This window comes from Puntigrus tetrazona, chromosome 9 (assembly GCF_018831695.1).
Source record: "Puntigrus tetrazona isolate hp1 chromosome 9, ASM1883169v1, whole genome shotgun sequence".
Classification (NCBI taxonomy): Eukaryota; Metazoa; Chordata; class Actinopteri; order Cypriniformes; family Cyprinidae; genus Puntigrus; species Puntigrus tetrazona.
The window spans coordinates 13,173,910-13,189,141 of NC_056707.1; the positions used below are offsets into that span (position 1 = coordinate 13,173,910).

General features: G+C 36.6%; 3 protein-coding genes across 23 annotated transcripts in view; 1 reads left to right on the top strand and 2 right to left on the bottom strand.

Annotated features, from left to right (window-relative positions):
- Window positions 1–9: 9 nt before the first annotated feature.
- Window positions 10–2,625, bottom strand: maip1 (matrix AAA peptidase interacting protein 1). The gene is made up of 5 exons (XM_043249139.1): window positions 2,235–2,625; window positions 1,301–1,372; window positions 1,073–1,199; window positions 657–804; window positions 10–549 (listed from the first exon to the last, which is right to left on the bottom strand). The coding sequence occupies exons 1-5, from the start codon at window positions 2,535–2,537 to the stop codon at window positions 471–473; spliced, it is 729 nt and encodes a 242-aa protein (XP_043105074.1). The 5' UTR covers window positions 2,538–2,625; the 3' UTR covers window positions 10–470.
- A 78-nt stretch (window positions 2,626–2,703) lies between these two features.
- On the top strand, window positions 2,704–5,478 carry tyw5 (tRNA-yW synthesizing protein 5). Its single transcript, XM_043249138.1, has 8 exons — window positions 2,704–3,173; window positions 3,256–3,410; window positions 3,523–3,592; window positions 3,948–3,992; window positions 4,122–4,259; window positions 4,553–4,640; window positions 4,717–4,833; window positions 4,993–5,478. Exons 1-8 carry the CDS (start codon window positions 3,093–3,095, stop codon window positions 5,235–5,237), a joined length of 939 nt encoding a protein of 312 aa, XP_043105073.1. The 5' UTR covers window positions 2,704–3,092; the 3' UTR covers window positions 5,238–5,478.
- A 116-nt stretch (window positions 5,479–5,594) lies between these two features.
- lrrfip1a (leucine rich repeat (in FLII) interacting protein 1a) overlaps window positions 5,595–15,232 on the bottom strand; it is a 31,563-nt gene continuing 21,925 nt past the window's right edge. For 13 of the 21 annotated variants that reach the window (XM_043249116.1, XM_043249114.1, XM_043249119.1 and 10 more), the window contains 7 exons: window positions 14,928–14,999; window positions 14,342–14,512; window positions 13,558–13,650; window positions 13,326–13,418; window positions 12,982–13,074; window positions 12,612–12,735; window positions 9,246–12,134 (listed from right to left, as the gene is read on the bottom strand). In XM_043249116.1, coding sequence (XP_043105051.1) covers window positions 9,763–12,134; window positions 12,612–12,735; window positions 12,982–13,074; window positions 13,326–13,418; window positions 13,558–13,650; window positions 14,342–14,512; window positions 14,928–14,999 — 3,018 coding nt within the window. In that variant the 3' untranslated portion in view covers window positions 9,246–9,762. Of the gene's footprint in view, window positions 6,831–6,936; window positions 7,042–7,169; window positions 7,250–8,273; window positions 8,395–8,483; window positions 8,534–9,245; window positions 12,135–12,611; window positions 12,736–12,981; window positions 13,075–13,325; window positions 13,419–13,557; window positions 13,651–14,341; window positions 14,513–14,927; window positions 15,000–15,232 lie in introns of those variants that run through there. The other 8 variants (XM_043249123.1, XM_043249131.1, XM_043249132.1 and 5 more) reach the window with 6 other exon arrangements.

Below are 15,232 nucleotides of genomic sequence, written 5' to 3' on the forward strand. Positions count from 1 at the left end.
GCTAAAGAATTGCTCTTTTTGCCTCTTGTTTATTTATTGTATAGTTTTACAGTTCAGTTGCACAGTTTATGTAATGTGCTGTCAGCTTTACCCCAAAACTCATACAAAATAAAAAGAAAAAAACAACAACTGACCAATGAGAAGCCAATAAGGTGAAATCAGGGAAATGCAACACACACTGAAGCAAATCAACATGTATAACCTTCCAACGCTCACGGAAACCACCTGTAGCTGACAATATAGCATATATATATATATATATATATATATATATATATATATATATATATATATATATATATATATATATATATATATATATATATATATATATATATATTTTTTTATTTTTTTCAGTGAAGTTAGTGAATTGAGCCTACATGTTGTTGGCATGATAAGCAATATTAAATAGATAAAAACTACAAAAAACAAACCAACAAAAAAATCTCTCCTATCCAAGTTGAACACACTTAGTAAAGAAGTTTTGAGTGCTCTATTCTCGTGATGATCCAATCTGGAGTCACTCCTTGTGTAAACTCCCTTTGGAATCTGGCAAAAAAGGAAAACAAGACAGACATGTTAGAATAATGTTTATATTATAATTTACGACAGTTATTTATATATATGACAATGAACTGAATCAACACAACACTCACTCATAAATGGCTGCAACCAATCTCTTGGTCTCTGGTTTCTCTCCACCGGTTGAAAACTGGAATACTTTTACTCCGGTTATATTGTCATTAGGAAGTCTGGCAGTCGTCCAGTACCAAAAACGCATTAAAACGCTTACATATTTCCTCCCTGAAAGCAATGAGAAAACACTGCAACTGTTATTTATTTATTTATGTTTGCACACATATTCATTTATGGTGTACAATATACAAAATAATTTTTTTAAAATAGCAACTGACCGAACGCATTAAATTTCTCTGGCATAAGAAACAGTCTGATAAAAAGGATAAATATGCTGATTGCAAAGTTTATACTACCTAAATTACACGCCCACAAACGATAATTAAGCATATAACCTGGGCGAATATTGCGTTGTGTGAAGCTTATAGCGTCTCACCGCTGTCGTCGTAGTAAATGGCCACGCCTTCTGTTGATGTGTGCGCGACAGCGTCGGACTCGACGAACAGCGCCCTCTGGTGGCTCAATGGCAGCTGAGCGCATTTTTCCTCAAGTTTCCTTATTAGCTAGGGGAAGGAACATTACATTGCTCTAAATAAAATCAATGCTCTCAAACAGGGAAAAAATATTAATAATATAAAAGTGATTTGTATCTTCGTGTACTTACATCTTCAGCAACTAAGCCCTCAAGAGCCTCAAACTTACACTGAGACAGCAATTTTGATACGTGCAAGAAAGCCTGAGAATGACAGATGAAGTTATGCACCGTTTATGATCATGTATCTCAGAAACTGCATTGGTTCTCTTCACATGCCAAAACACGCTAAAAAACATTTTAAAATCCTAAGAGAAGTATCTTCTGCTCACCTTTTTTTTTATCCAAAGTACAGCAAAAACAGTACAATTTAGAAATATTTTTTTACCATTTTACCATTATTTACCAATATTTTACCATTCAACATAACTGTTTTGCATTTGATTATATTTCAAAATCTAATGCATTCCTGTAATTTCAAACCTGATTTTTTAGCATGATTACTCCAGCCTTTAGTGTCACACGATCCTACTATACTATATAAAAAAGTATTATTTTCTATACACCCTCACCCCCCAAAAAAAGTAAAAAGCTTTTATTTTAGATAAATGCTTATCTTTTAATTTTTTTATTCACCAAAGAAAAAAAAATCCCGAAAGACATGCATCAATTTTCAAATATTGATTATATTATTATCATTATTAAATGTTTCTTAAACAGTAAACCAGCATATCAGAATAATTACTTGGAAAGGCCAGAGGAATGATGCTGAAAATGTAGCTAAACAGGACTTATTTACGTTTTACAATATATTTTAAAACGTTTTTTTTTTCACAATATTACTGCTCTTGCTTTATTTTGGATCAAATAAACGCGGGTTTTTTGAGCAGAAGAGACTTAAACACACACAAACACACACACACACACACACACACACACACACACACACACACACACACACACACACAAACATGTAACTACAGTATTATAGCACGAGCACTGTCGTATCTGACATTAGTCATGTTTTTCCATCACATAACGCTGTGTCAGGTATTGAGGCATTCACCTGTTTGGCTCCTTTCATGAACTCCTCAGCACTGAACTCTTTGTCGAAGTACATTCGGATGAGTAAGAAGTAAAGGCGTGTTTGTAACCAGATTAAGGGGTTGGTGAGCCTAATAATCACGTCGGTCCTCCTCTGGTTGGGTCTCTCCCGATCAGAACAGTACTGGCGGACATCACACACCGCAGACGACACGGGGACGAGTCGTCTAGACTGACTCGCTGAAAACGACTTCGATGTAAAGGACCGGATCAGAATCGAAACGGTCCTTTTACAGCTGCAGCATCTCAGCAAGGGCAGCGCCATCTTTCTCCCATCATCCTCAGCGGCACATCTGTGATGGAAGTCCGACTGACGACATCCTAAAGGGACAACAGCCCCACATTTGTATCTCTCTATATATACAGATTTTAACTCTATATAGGTATTATAGACTCGATCTTTATTTAAGCCAATTAATTATTCATGTATACTATGTGTGTTGTTTGTGTTAGTTAAAAACTACTTTTAGTAGCGTTGCCCGAACGAGTCGGTTCACATTGAGTCGGTTGAACCTTTGTTGTTCAAATAGATGAATCAATTGATTGAATTGGTCAGAGTTCTCGGGCTAGCAACTCACCTATTCGCTTCATCTATGAATTAAACGCAATTCTTAAAACGTAATAAACAACATTACACGCACGCGTAGGGTTTGTCGGTGATTTAGTTAAAAGCGTAGACCTTTTAACTCGGTTCTTTGGAACCAACTGTTTAAAAGAGTCGACTCGCAAAAACGAGTCGGACTGTCTTATCGCCACTTTCTGAGGAAGGCGGAGTGGTGCAGATGGCCGCGAATGGAGAGTAGAGTTCAGACTGTCAGAAATGGATTGTCAGGAAAAGCTGGAGGTTCCCGTCTACACAGATGTGGACAGAGAGACTTTCCTGAGGGACATATATCCATTGGTAACTCGTGTATTATACATTAAACAGTGTATTATATATTATTGTCGCGTTGTGGTAAATTAGTCGCACGTGTCTTATTTAGCGTAGACCAGCGGTTCTGAAGCGCGTGCCCCTGGGGCCATGTGTGCGTGCATGGACGGCGAGCTATGTCGCGCAGAAGGGGGCAGACCGCGAGGTCAAAGTTCATGTGTCCCCAGAGCCCAGAATGGACTTTCTGCACAAGAACTTTGTGTACAGGTGTGTGATATAACATGAATCCTTTATACTTGAGTCCAACACAAAACTGTGAAATGGTAGTAGTAGTAACAATAAAAATGATAATAATAATAATTATTATTATGTATTCCAGGACACTACAGTTTGACAAGTTTGTTCAGAGAGCCGCAGAGGCAAAACACACAGATTTCTTCATTAGTGAGGTTTGCTGTTCTCAATGGTTTATTTGCAATGAGTGCATTTTTCAGTGCTATAAAGCGCCAGGGTTGTTTCACGTAATATTTAGAGATTTTATTAGTTAGATAGCACATGCAAATTTAAGTGAATCTTATATTAGTATAAGTAATATAAGATAAAAAGTAAAAGTAAGCTATCTTATATTAATATATACAATTTAGTGTGTGATGTTTAGAAAAAGTTTGAGCGAGTGGATCTTTAAGGCCTTTATCTTTTATATGCTATTATAAATGTTCTTTTTAAGCTGTTGTTTATGTGTTATTTTACATTTATACTACTCACTAAACAGCGAGTGATTATCACGGATCTTGTTCCCAACAGGATGAAAGCTATTACCTGCGCTCACTTGGAGAAGATTTTCGCAAGGTACTGTGTTTGTGGTCTGAACATCTCCTAGAAAGCAAGATCGCACGTTTGTGGTATTTCGTTTGATTGCATTCACTGTAATATGCGCATAAGATAAAATTAAAATATATTATTGTCCTGTTCCTTTAGGAACCGGCTGATTTAAGCAAGCAGTTCCCTGAGCTGGCAGAGGATTTTCACGTACCCCAGTTCTTTGAACCCGAGCAGTTTTTCTCCAGTGTTTTTCGTATCAGTTCCTCTGGTCTGCAGCTGTGGACACATTATGATGTGAGTTTTGCATCTCTTCTGTGCAGATGAACTAATTACATGTCAATCACTTGAAATAACGCATTTGTTTAGGCAGTGTCTATTTACAGCAAATCAAGATCAGTGGTTCTTTTTACTAACACTGCTTACTGTTGCTCATGCTCAGTTTACCCATATTAAAATAGCACAATACTACTTTCACACCTTAATAGCATCTGTAACTTTTGCGCTCACATTTACACAAACGTTTCTTTCAGAGGGTTAGGATCACCATGATTTTTACTCACTATGCATACTTTGATATTTGCCATCAGGTAATGGACAACCTTCTAGCTCAGGTTACAGGAAGAAAGCGTGTTGTTTTTTACAGCCCCGAAGATGCACTCCATCTTTACCTCACAGGTGACCCTCAGTACTTCACAAAGCGTGTGTATTACGTTAAATGTTGCATAAATATAAATGATAATCTTACTCATAGGGGACAAGTCTGAAGTTTTGGACATTGACAATCCCGATCTGCAGATTTATCCTGAGTTTGTGAAAGCGCGTCGTTACGAGTGTATTCTGGAGCCAGGAGACATTGTCTTCATTCCAGGTGTTTTATTCTCATACCATCGTAAACGGTGATACTCACAGGACCAATAAAGAATGGAAAAACTTTTTTAATATCATAAACCATCTAAATGTACTCATATCTTGGAGTAATGTATGCAGTTGTATTCAGAAAATGACTGTCTTTTTGTAATTTCCTCAGCTCTTTGGTTTCACAATACCCTGGCTCTCCAGTTTGGAGTTGGTGTCAATGTTTTCTGGAGGCATCTTCCACCTGAGAGTTATGATAAGAAAGATCCATATGGAAATAAAGACCCGGTAGCAGCCACTCGAGCGCTCCAGTCACTGGAGAGGACTCTGGGCATCTTGGATGAACTGCCACCTGATTATCAGGATTTCTATGCTCGTCGCATGGTGCTGCGGATTCAAAAGCGGATGTACTTATAACGGGGTTTCAATGTGTTTTATTCTGTAGTTTAGTACCGTTTCCTGGTTTATCATGTGACTACCTTGATCCTCGTGTTTTCCTGTTTTCTGATTGGATGGTATGTAAATGTTGCCTTTATATTTCACTAGTTATTTAAGTTTAAAGTGTGTTAAACATCCATTTCCCATATCAACCTGTTAGTCCTGGTCGCTTTGTTTATATGTATACTGAAGTTTCAAATAAAGGATGTATTTTATTTTATATCCAGGTCACAAATACACATGACACACGTTTAAAATGATGTTTCATTATTTTCAGTGCCCTGGCTCTCCAGTGTTACTTTACATGAATTTATATACAGATGATAGACAACTTTATTTTTAATTAAAATTGACATTTTATTGCAGATCATAATTCATACATTTTTCATAAAGTTAACCTACAAATGGTTTAAAGCATTGTAAACAGGGTGGAGCCAACTCTCATCCAGGCCGGTGATAATAAATGGTTCTTTTGATCAAAACAGTCTTTCAACAATTAACGCTTCGGATCACATCGTTCCTCAATCGTTTTGGACAGGATGCAACTGTTCTGAATCTTACAAGCTTTTTTTCCCCATCACCTGGAGGTTGTTAATGTTAAATCTGGTCAAAAGGCAAACAACAGCAAAAATGGCTTCTTTGCCCGATATGCTTGAACAACTTCCTGATTCATGTGGTTCAATTTGGTGGTTGAACGTCAGCGTCAATGCAACAACAAAATTCATTACGAATCAGCATTCATCCTCATTTATGTCAAACTGGTCTTTCTGACATGTAAGCAACAGCATGTTAGGAAGACCATTAAAGACAAAACTTTAGAGGAAGAAAATTATTAAAAGAACACAGATGGCAAAAGCCAGATGTGAGACCTCAATACTCCAGAACCTTTGGCTTCAGATACATAAGGAAGATCTAGTTTTCTCAAGTGTTAATAAAATATCTTTGCAAGTGGAACACATGAAATCATCAAACACGCACAATCACACATACTCATCTGTCTTGTCTTAATGAAGCAACAGGTGTCTTTAACCAAACAAATGGCTATCCAGGCTTCCTAGAGCCAGACAACCTGTCCTGATCTTCACATTTTTTATAAGATCCTTCTCCAAATAATCTCAGGCAGCCTTGCACGTCACAATTTAATCAATCCAGCAACACTGACATGTGACAATTACCGTTCTAAATTTTTGAACTAGTTTTTGTGCTTTTGAATGAGGCACACTATGAGTCCTCCTGCTTCCTTCAGAAAGTCCTGACTGAGTTCTTCTAAGATGAAGAACTCAACCTAAATGGATAAAACAGGAAGAATTGGCACGATTGCAGGACATAACGCAGCAGGGCTGTCACGGGATTGTTTATAGTTTTATACTTTGCATAAGGTGCAGAATGATGGGAAATGCCCAATGGGAAATGGATAGGCAGTGGAGGTGAATTCGGGCAGATTATGGGATGGATCTCAAACCATTAGGGAGTTGCTGCTGTTCCACGGCCACTCTTCATCTTCTCCATCCTTTTCGAGAGGTGGCTGTTACTGGACTCCAACTCTTCAATCTTGTCCAGTGCAGAGCGTAACTACCATGAAAAATAGTTGAGCAAGCAATTAACTTTATTATACGTATATGTAAGTGTAACTTTATATATTTTTTTTAATGAAAGCAGAGTTATTGGGCTACTGTACATCTCGTTGCAGCTTGCGTTTTTCAGCTTTGAGGTCATCCTCTACCTTCTCTGCGTTTTCAGATGCGGCTTTGTAACGGGTCACCTGACCCTCGAGCCTCGTTACCTGCATGTTATTTTAATTAAAAACACTTCAAATTAGTTTCAATATTTCATATTTTAAAAATGTAAAATGATGAATAGTAAAATGAGTTGCAATTATAAATAGTAATTAAATATATTAAAAGAACTCACATTCTGTTCAAGTGCTGTGACTTCTTGCTCTGATTTGACAAGCTTAAATTTGAGGTCATTGATTTGTCTGTTTGCATCCCCTGAAATAAAGAACATTTACAAAGGTTTTATTGAGCTCAAGGTCGCTGTACAAGGAGAAAATAACAGTTTTAATCAAATTCATGTGATAGTATACAGTACTTATACACATACTGTACATACAAATACACATTGACTTAAGACTTTCACAGCAAAACATTAATCATAAGAACACTGGAAATACTGTAAGAAAAGAGTTTTAGATTGTTAGTTGATAATTGTTACGATATCATGAAGAATTGGTGAAAGAGAACTCCAGAGTTTCGTAGCCACAGCACTGAAAGATCTACCATCTATTGATATGAGACGAAAACTAGGTACAGTAAGCAGGTTTGAATCAGAAGAAGAGAGCTAGAAGGTCTATAATAGTTCAGCAGTTCAGATAGATAATGGGGAGCAAGTCCACAAAAGACGTGAAAATTAAAAAACTAAATTCTACTGAATGCAAACAGAATCAATAAGAATTCTAGAAAGGTAATTGGGTAATGCATTCTGAGTTTAGAAAATACAGTAAACAATCAGTAAATATAATAACAAAATAGTTTTAGCTGGCAGTCCACTGAGAAGAGAGTTACAGTAATCAAGATAAGAAGTTATTTAGACATTAATAAAAGTTTTGGTGTCTTTGGTATTGAGAGTAGGATGCAGACAATATTGTGAGAGTGGCAAAATGCAGACTTTGTAATATTAAAATGTAAATGACGAGTCAAATATTACACACAAATTTCTAACTGAATAAGACAGTGGATCATGGTTGTTGGTAGCCCCATCAATGGATATATTGAATATAAAGCAATTATTGTTGTTCATCATGAGGAAAAGTAAGGACTGACTGATAGGACAATCTTATAGGTACTATAGGATAAAATGTCAAGACTCTGAACCACATTTCTTAACATCTGAGGCTGAGGATGCTCTGACAGTAAACCAAATCTGTGATTGCCAACAAAGTAATGAATATTGTGAGCTTAAGACAGTTTCTACAACTTTTGCCCTGAAGCTGACCGAGAGCAGGTAGTTTCTTACTCTGCATATCCATGATGTTGGAGTCACCACCATTCTCCAGCACTTCTCCCTCTGGACTGGACGAATCCTCCATACCATTCTTCAGTTTCTTCTGCTCAAGCTGACCTTTCAATCTCTTAACCTGAATAGAAAAATAGAGAAAATCATATTTGTAATGGCACAAAATGAAGATAAAATCAATGTAAAGTACTGTAACTGCCAGCAGCGCACCTGCTCTATTAAATTTTCCCTCTCATCAACCAGTTTTCTTAAGCGAATTTCTGAAAAGTAAGATCAACAGATTAGACAACAACCAGCATTTTCTTTTCTTGCAGGGTTTTTTTTCTTCTGGAAAGACAACTGTCTATCCATTTCAAAATAATAAACACTTTTTGAACGTTCATACATTTTAACCACTACAGTTAAACACCTAAAACATGACTTTTGCAATAATAAAATATTACATTCTCATGTAAAAACAAATTCCAAGGTTAGACAGGAAAGATTTCACATACCAGGGGTGGGAGGAGCCAAATGCATGGAGGGGGAGGAGTCATGGCATGCAAAAAGTGAGGCTATCCTATGCTGGGATGTGAAGGATGAGGATTTACAACATGCAGAAACTTTGGTGACCTCTTCAGCCTCATGTAGTAAAAAATTATATATCATATTTTTATGATGTGAGCTCATTATGAGGTTTGTGATGAAATGAATGTGTGACATACTATAATACATGCCCTAAAAATTACTTTCTTGACATAAAATCGATCCAATCTTATCTGAGGCAGTTTAATTAAATGTCATTATCATTTTATAATATAAACCTACTCAGAAATAAATTAATTGCTTAGGTTTTATTTTAAAATACATGGTTTACTTAACACTATTTCCAACACCATCTTCACCAAACAGAATAAAATTTCCTTTTTTCCCCCCGACAATTAAATTGTAAAATAAAAAAATTTAAAATAAGATGCAACTTCAAAGCTCCAGTCAAATCCTTATGGAATGTTTAATAAGGTTGGCACACAATAACATTTTTCTATTTACCAAAAATTGTTTTTAACAATATAACCAATTTAAACAAAATACATTACAGGTCCTTTGTTACTGAAAACACTGTAATTAAGAGGTTTCTAAACTTGACTGCAAAACAGAAAGGTAATCATTTGTATTACTCATAGTACAAGATTATTTTATTAATGCACATGTAAAATTCCATAATAAATATGACACTTTATACCCATTATTGACAGCATTTAATGTGTAATTGGTTTTATGATTTTAAATACTGTTTGAACATTCTGTTTTGTTAATCAGGTGTAAAACATTCATGTGTAAAATATGTTTGCTGAACAATATGCAAGTGATAACTAGAAATGACCTTATGATAACTTTGGTTATTTTAGGGTTCTCTGAAATAATGGTCCCAAAATAATTCCATTAGGACCTACATAAGTGCAAATTACTTTTTCAATTGAAGGTGCTGAGAAGAGACTGTCCTTGTCTATTAAGCCATTTTACATTCTTCTTTCCCCTTGCCCTTCCCTTTCCCTTTCCCACTTTTTTTAGATTCTTTTCTTTCATCTTCCTTGTTTCTTTCTGTGGTTTCCTTTTCAACCTCCTGTTCTCCTGAAATACTTGACACCTTTTCATTTTGAATAGAAGTATTAATTTCTTGGCCTACATTTATAGTCTCCATCTCTGAGAGCACTCCTTCACTGAGCTTCACATCATCTGATGACTGCCGATGCTCCTTAAATGCCTCCTTTGTTCCAGAAGTATCACATTGCTGATCATTAGGTTCGACTTCACTGCTGATTTGGCTGTCCTCCGTTAAACATCCTTCTGTAACTGTTGTTGTTTGTGGGTTTTTTGTGTCTCCATCTTTTTGCTCCTTTGGCTTTGATTCCTGATCTTCAAGTTCTAGATGTTCTTCTATAGTTTGGTCCTCATCGGGGACATTGTTTTGGTATTCCGGTTTTGCTTCTTTGACTTCATCTTTAAAAAGAGTACCTTCCTCTTTTGGCTGATCTTGAAAGTTTTTTAGAGGGGCATTTGATGATGCTTCAAGATCCATTTCATCAAAATCAAATGATTCTCCTTCATCTTCCTCTTCCTCATCTTCCTCCTTGAGCTCTTGAGAAGCCACATCTGACTTTACCAGAAACCCTTCTTTATCTTCAGGCAGTTGCACTTCAAGCTGATTTTGGATTGATCTTTCCTCCTCATCTTTTTCTACCTTGGGTTCCTGGTCAGAAGAATCCGACTCTCCAACTGATTTCTTAATTGCTTCATTGGGAGACAAGTGATCCTCATTAACCTGTGTTTCAATTATAGGGGTGTTTTCAACATGGCTACCATCAGACACATTTTCAGTAGGCACTTTAAGGTTTTCTTCATCCAGTTCATCTTGTTTCTCAACCTCTTCCTGGTCCAGTTCTGCTAAAATACCATCTTGAGGATCAAAAACATTTTCAGTAGGCACTTTAATGTCTTCTTTATCCAGATTATCATGTCTCTCAATCACTTCCTGGTCCAATTCTGCACCAATGGTGTCTTGAAGTTGGTTTTCCATTGGCTGATCAATAGGTTGTTCCAGGATTACTCTTTCAGCTTCATTTTCCTCCTCCTCCATTACAGGGGAAGTGGAATGAGCAGAGTCATCTTGATCTTCAAGGTTAGTGCTCTCATCTTGATCAGCATTCTGTACCTTTTCCTCCTGTTCTTCTAATTCACAGTTCAGATTTTCCTTCTCATTTACTGATGAAGATTTCTCAATGTTCTCAGAAGAGCTGATGCACTCAACAACCCCTTCAACAGCATCTATGGACTGAGCAGCAGGTTCATGAGGCAGTGAAGTCACCATTTCTGAAGATACAAGCTCACATCCACAGACTACACTTACGGAGTCAGGATTTGTCGAGTCCTCATTGTGTTCATCAATAATGTTTGCAGGGTTTGAGATAACATTGCTAGACAGATCATCTGAACTGACACCATTGCTAGATTCAGGGCAACCAAAATTTGAGATTGTTTTAGAAATTCCTGATAAATCAGTTTCATCTGTAACTAACAGAATTTTATCTTTAACATCATCTGCATTTATATTTATGCTTGTTTCGAAACCACCCAATTCACTGGTTCCTTTAACATCATGTATGACATCTGTATTCATCGTTGGTTTGGATATATCGTTCCCTAAGGGCTTCTGATGATTTCCTTCTAGGTCACTTTCCATTTTTTGGTTTGGTTTGTCTTCATTACAAACGGTTTCATTCTTGTCATCAATCTGTGTGTCATTCTCTTGCTTGTCACTTTGTTTGTGCTTCGGTTTGTTTTTCTTCTTCTTTTTCTTCTTTTTATTTGAAGCACTGGCGCCTTGGGTTTTGGCAAGCTTCTCTGTTTGAGATGAATCTACAGGCTCCTCTTTGAGTTTATCATCAAGCACAGTTCCAATAGGTTTATCAGGTTCATCATGAACAGAACCAGAGACAAAGTCTTCTTTGATGTCCTGACTAGTTTTGACACATTCACTATCTTGTTGATCCGTCTCCAAAAGTCCATCCTTGTGAACTATGCACTTTAATTCCACTGTATTATCTCTAGAATCTTCTGGTTTATGTACCTCAGATTTTATCTCCTCATTGGTTCTTGCTGCAGTGAGTTCATCATTACCAACAGAATTAGAATGCACTGCAGGTTTATTCTCATGCAGCTTTACACCCTGATTCATTTGGTCCCCAAGGTCTCCATTCTCATTTGCTTCTAAAGGTGTGCTTGTAGAACTGAATGGGGCATTTGAAAACTGCTGATTCCCTGGCACTGCATCATCCAAATCTTTTTGTTGCTGGTCTTTACACACCTTCAACTGATGAGTGCCTGGGAGATGATTGAGGTGTCAGTAGTTAAAATCTGTAAAAGCCATTGAATATTTGCCAATTTTGTAGAGCAAGAAGAAAAAGAAAAAAGGAGAGGAGCGAAAAAAAAGACTCCATGGCAAAGCTCTTAAACCCACACAAATCAAAAGTCTTGAAGGATGTCCCAAAGAAGAAAACCCCAAAGTGAAGTCAAGAACTGAACAAACTATCCTACAAATTCTTATCCCGATTTAGATTTTAAAATCAAAGATGATGACATTTTTTCAGTACTGTAATACGGACTCAAGAAAGAGACATGACTCTGTAGCGTTAACTTTCATTCTAGCTGTATACAGAGTGGATGCAGAGAAGCAGGAAAAGGTGAGAGATGTTAATGTGATGGTGCATTTGTAACAGGCAGTTTGGTTAGACTCTGCTTGAGCTGAACAAGATGAAAATGCAAAGCATGCAATGAGTGAAGCTAAGAAAAGCAGCTTACCTAGTACACTACTACCCTCACGGATTTCAGCTGATGCAGTTTGAGAATTCTGATCAGCCTTTCCGACTTCTTCCTCCGTTTCTCCATTGGTGGCCAAGTCGGGTCCAAGGACAATGCCATGTTTCTGTACAGGAAGAGTTTAAAATTAGTATACTTGTTATAAAAACAAATTCAGGATAAATTTAGATGCACTGGACCTAGATTTTTACTTGTAGATAATTTTATGATTATGATTCTGTTTATTCAGTCAGAAGTTGAATTCTGGGTCTTAGCATCTATACATAACAAAAAAAAATTAATGTAAAGCTTTTTTGTTAGGAAAATTTAACGAGAAAATAATAAGCCCTAGTTTGACCACACATATCAATACCTTCAAAATATCTTTGAGCTGAACAACCTCATCTCTAAGCTCATCCCGCTCATTTCGAATGGCATCAGAAAATTCCTTCTGCCTTTCTAATGCCTGAACAGCATTAGAAGGGATTTGGCAAAGATGCGGCGAAGAGGAGAAAAAGAAGGTGAAAGCAATGAAAACATCAGTGCTGCAGACAACAAGAACAGTTTGGCAATGGCAGACAGGTTTGTAGCAGGAAACAGATGTGGAATCTAGCTAATCTACAATTATATGTTTGAAAGGTAAATTAAGAATTCTCTTACAGTGAAGGTAATGAAAAATTTAATTTTTTACAGGAGTTGGATACTAAGGTATCATACCCCAATTTTTTTATTCTTCCACTCAATAGTTTCCTGGAGGTCAGAAATCTCCCTATCATAGCCGTCTTGCTTGAGGCGTAATTGGCGGATCTCCTATAGAGAGGTATTGTGCATGAAAGAAAACCAAAGATGAAGGAAGGAGAAAAGCTGTTAAAGCTGATGGGCAGAAAAGCCAAGCATTTGAAAAAGACAAAGGTTTTTAGCACAGAGACATGAATACTACAATACTCACAGTGAGCAGTTCTTCACTCTGTTTCAACGTCTCCTTCAGTTCACTGAACTGAAACTGCAAGATGCTATGAGCATGCTTCTCTCGTTCAAGGTCCTACAACATAAAACTGCCTTGAGTTTTTTTTTTTTTTTTTTTTTACCTTTTTAAATTGTGTGATTGAGTTTAAAAGGAGTTTAAAGGAGTCATATGATGCGATTTCAAGTCTTAAAAGATAAATTATTATAAAAGTTATGACTTGTCCAGATCCCCCTAAAAATGGCTTATTTAAACATGCCCCAACACACGGTGTTATGTTTACATGGTGCGAAGCAACATGACACATAAAAAGACAGTACTAATCATTATAATCTGTAATTATGTCTCCACTGGATGTAACAAATGCTTCATTTTTAACGGATTTAATAGTTTTTGTGTCATAGCGCCACAACATAGCATCACATTATGGTAAGGGGTGTAACACTTCCGTTAAACACTTTTTTAGAACAATGAGCTTTGTACAGAAAGGCGTGGCTTAGACAAGAATGCACAGCATGTGGAAAATACTGTGTTTTTTGAAACGTAAAACCACATAAACACAATGCATTACACCAAATACTGTTCTTTTTAGCAATATCATATGACCCTTTTAAAGTAAAAAACTATTTGTACGCCATTCTAACTGAACCATAAAATGACATAAATAAATAAATAAATAATAATAATAATATGCAGTTAAAAGCTCTTACCATTTTAACAATGTGTTATATTAACCTAAAGCAAATAATGCACACCTGACTATACAGACCTTACACTTTTCCTCAAGCTCACGGCGTGTTTCAAAGAGCATCTCCTCAAGTTCCATTAGAGAGTCTTTCAAAGTGTCCACTTCATACATCATATTGGTCTTCTCATTGTCCAGCTGTGCATTGGAGACCATGGCCTTACGATACTTTTCCTCCACTTCCAAAAGAGAATCCTTTAAATAGTAAGACACCAGAATAAAAACATTCCTCTGAACATGCATTACAATTGCATTACCTCAACTACTACATCAGTGTTAAACATAATTTTAAATAAAATTTCTGACTAAAAATTTTAATCGAAATAATCTAAATCATGAAGAGGGATGTGTAACAACACATTTTGGAGAATAAGATAAATGTCAAAGATGGAAGCAAGGGAGAGAAAATGAGTCTATAGAATTCAGTGCCATAGACGGACAAACATGCAAGACCCAGAGACTAATATACCATGTCATTATGTTTCTGATCAGCCATTTGCTGGTTTAAAAGCATAAATGCGTTGTTCATTCACCAGGAATGTCATATATAACTCAAACAAAGCAGGATCTCGCTGGGCTTTTGACTAGCACCCCTTTACCAGCCATATACCTTGAGCTCTTTGAGGTTCTGCATGTGCTTTGCCTCCACATCTTGAATCTGATCCTTAAGCTCATGGATCTCCTGAATGAAAAGCATGAAGAGTGAGGATGAAGAGGAAGGATAAAGGATGCAGCAGAGGAAGAGCAACGGAAGAGTAAAGAACAGCAGACTGATTTTTAAAACAAATTACTATGCAAAAAACAAGTTCTAAGCTATAGAAAATAAGAATGAAGCAGATCGCCGAAGGTGGTCAGTCCTGCTCCTGAAGAATTCAACAAACAAAAGTCATATTGTTTTTGTGTTTTTGATTAGAG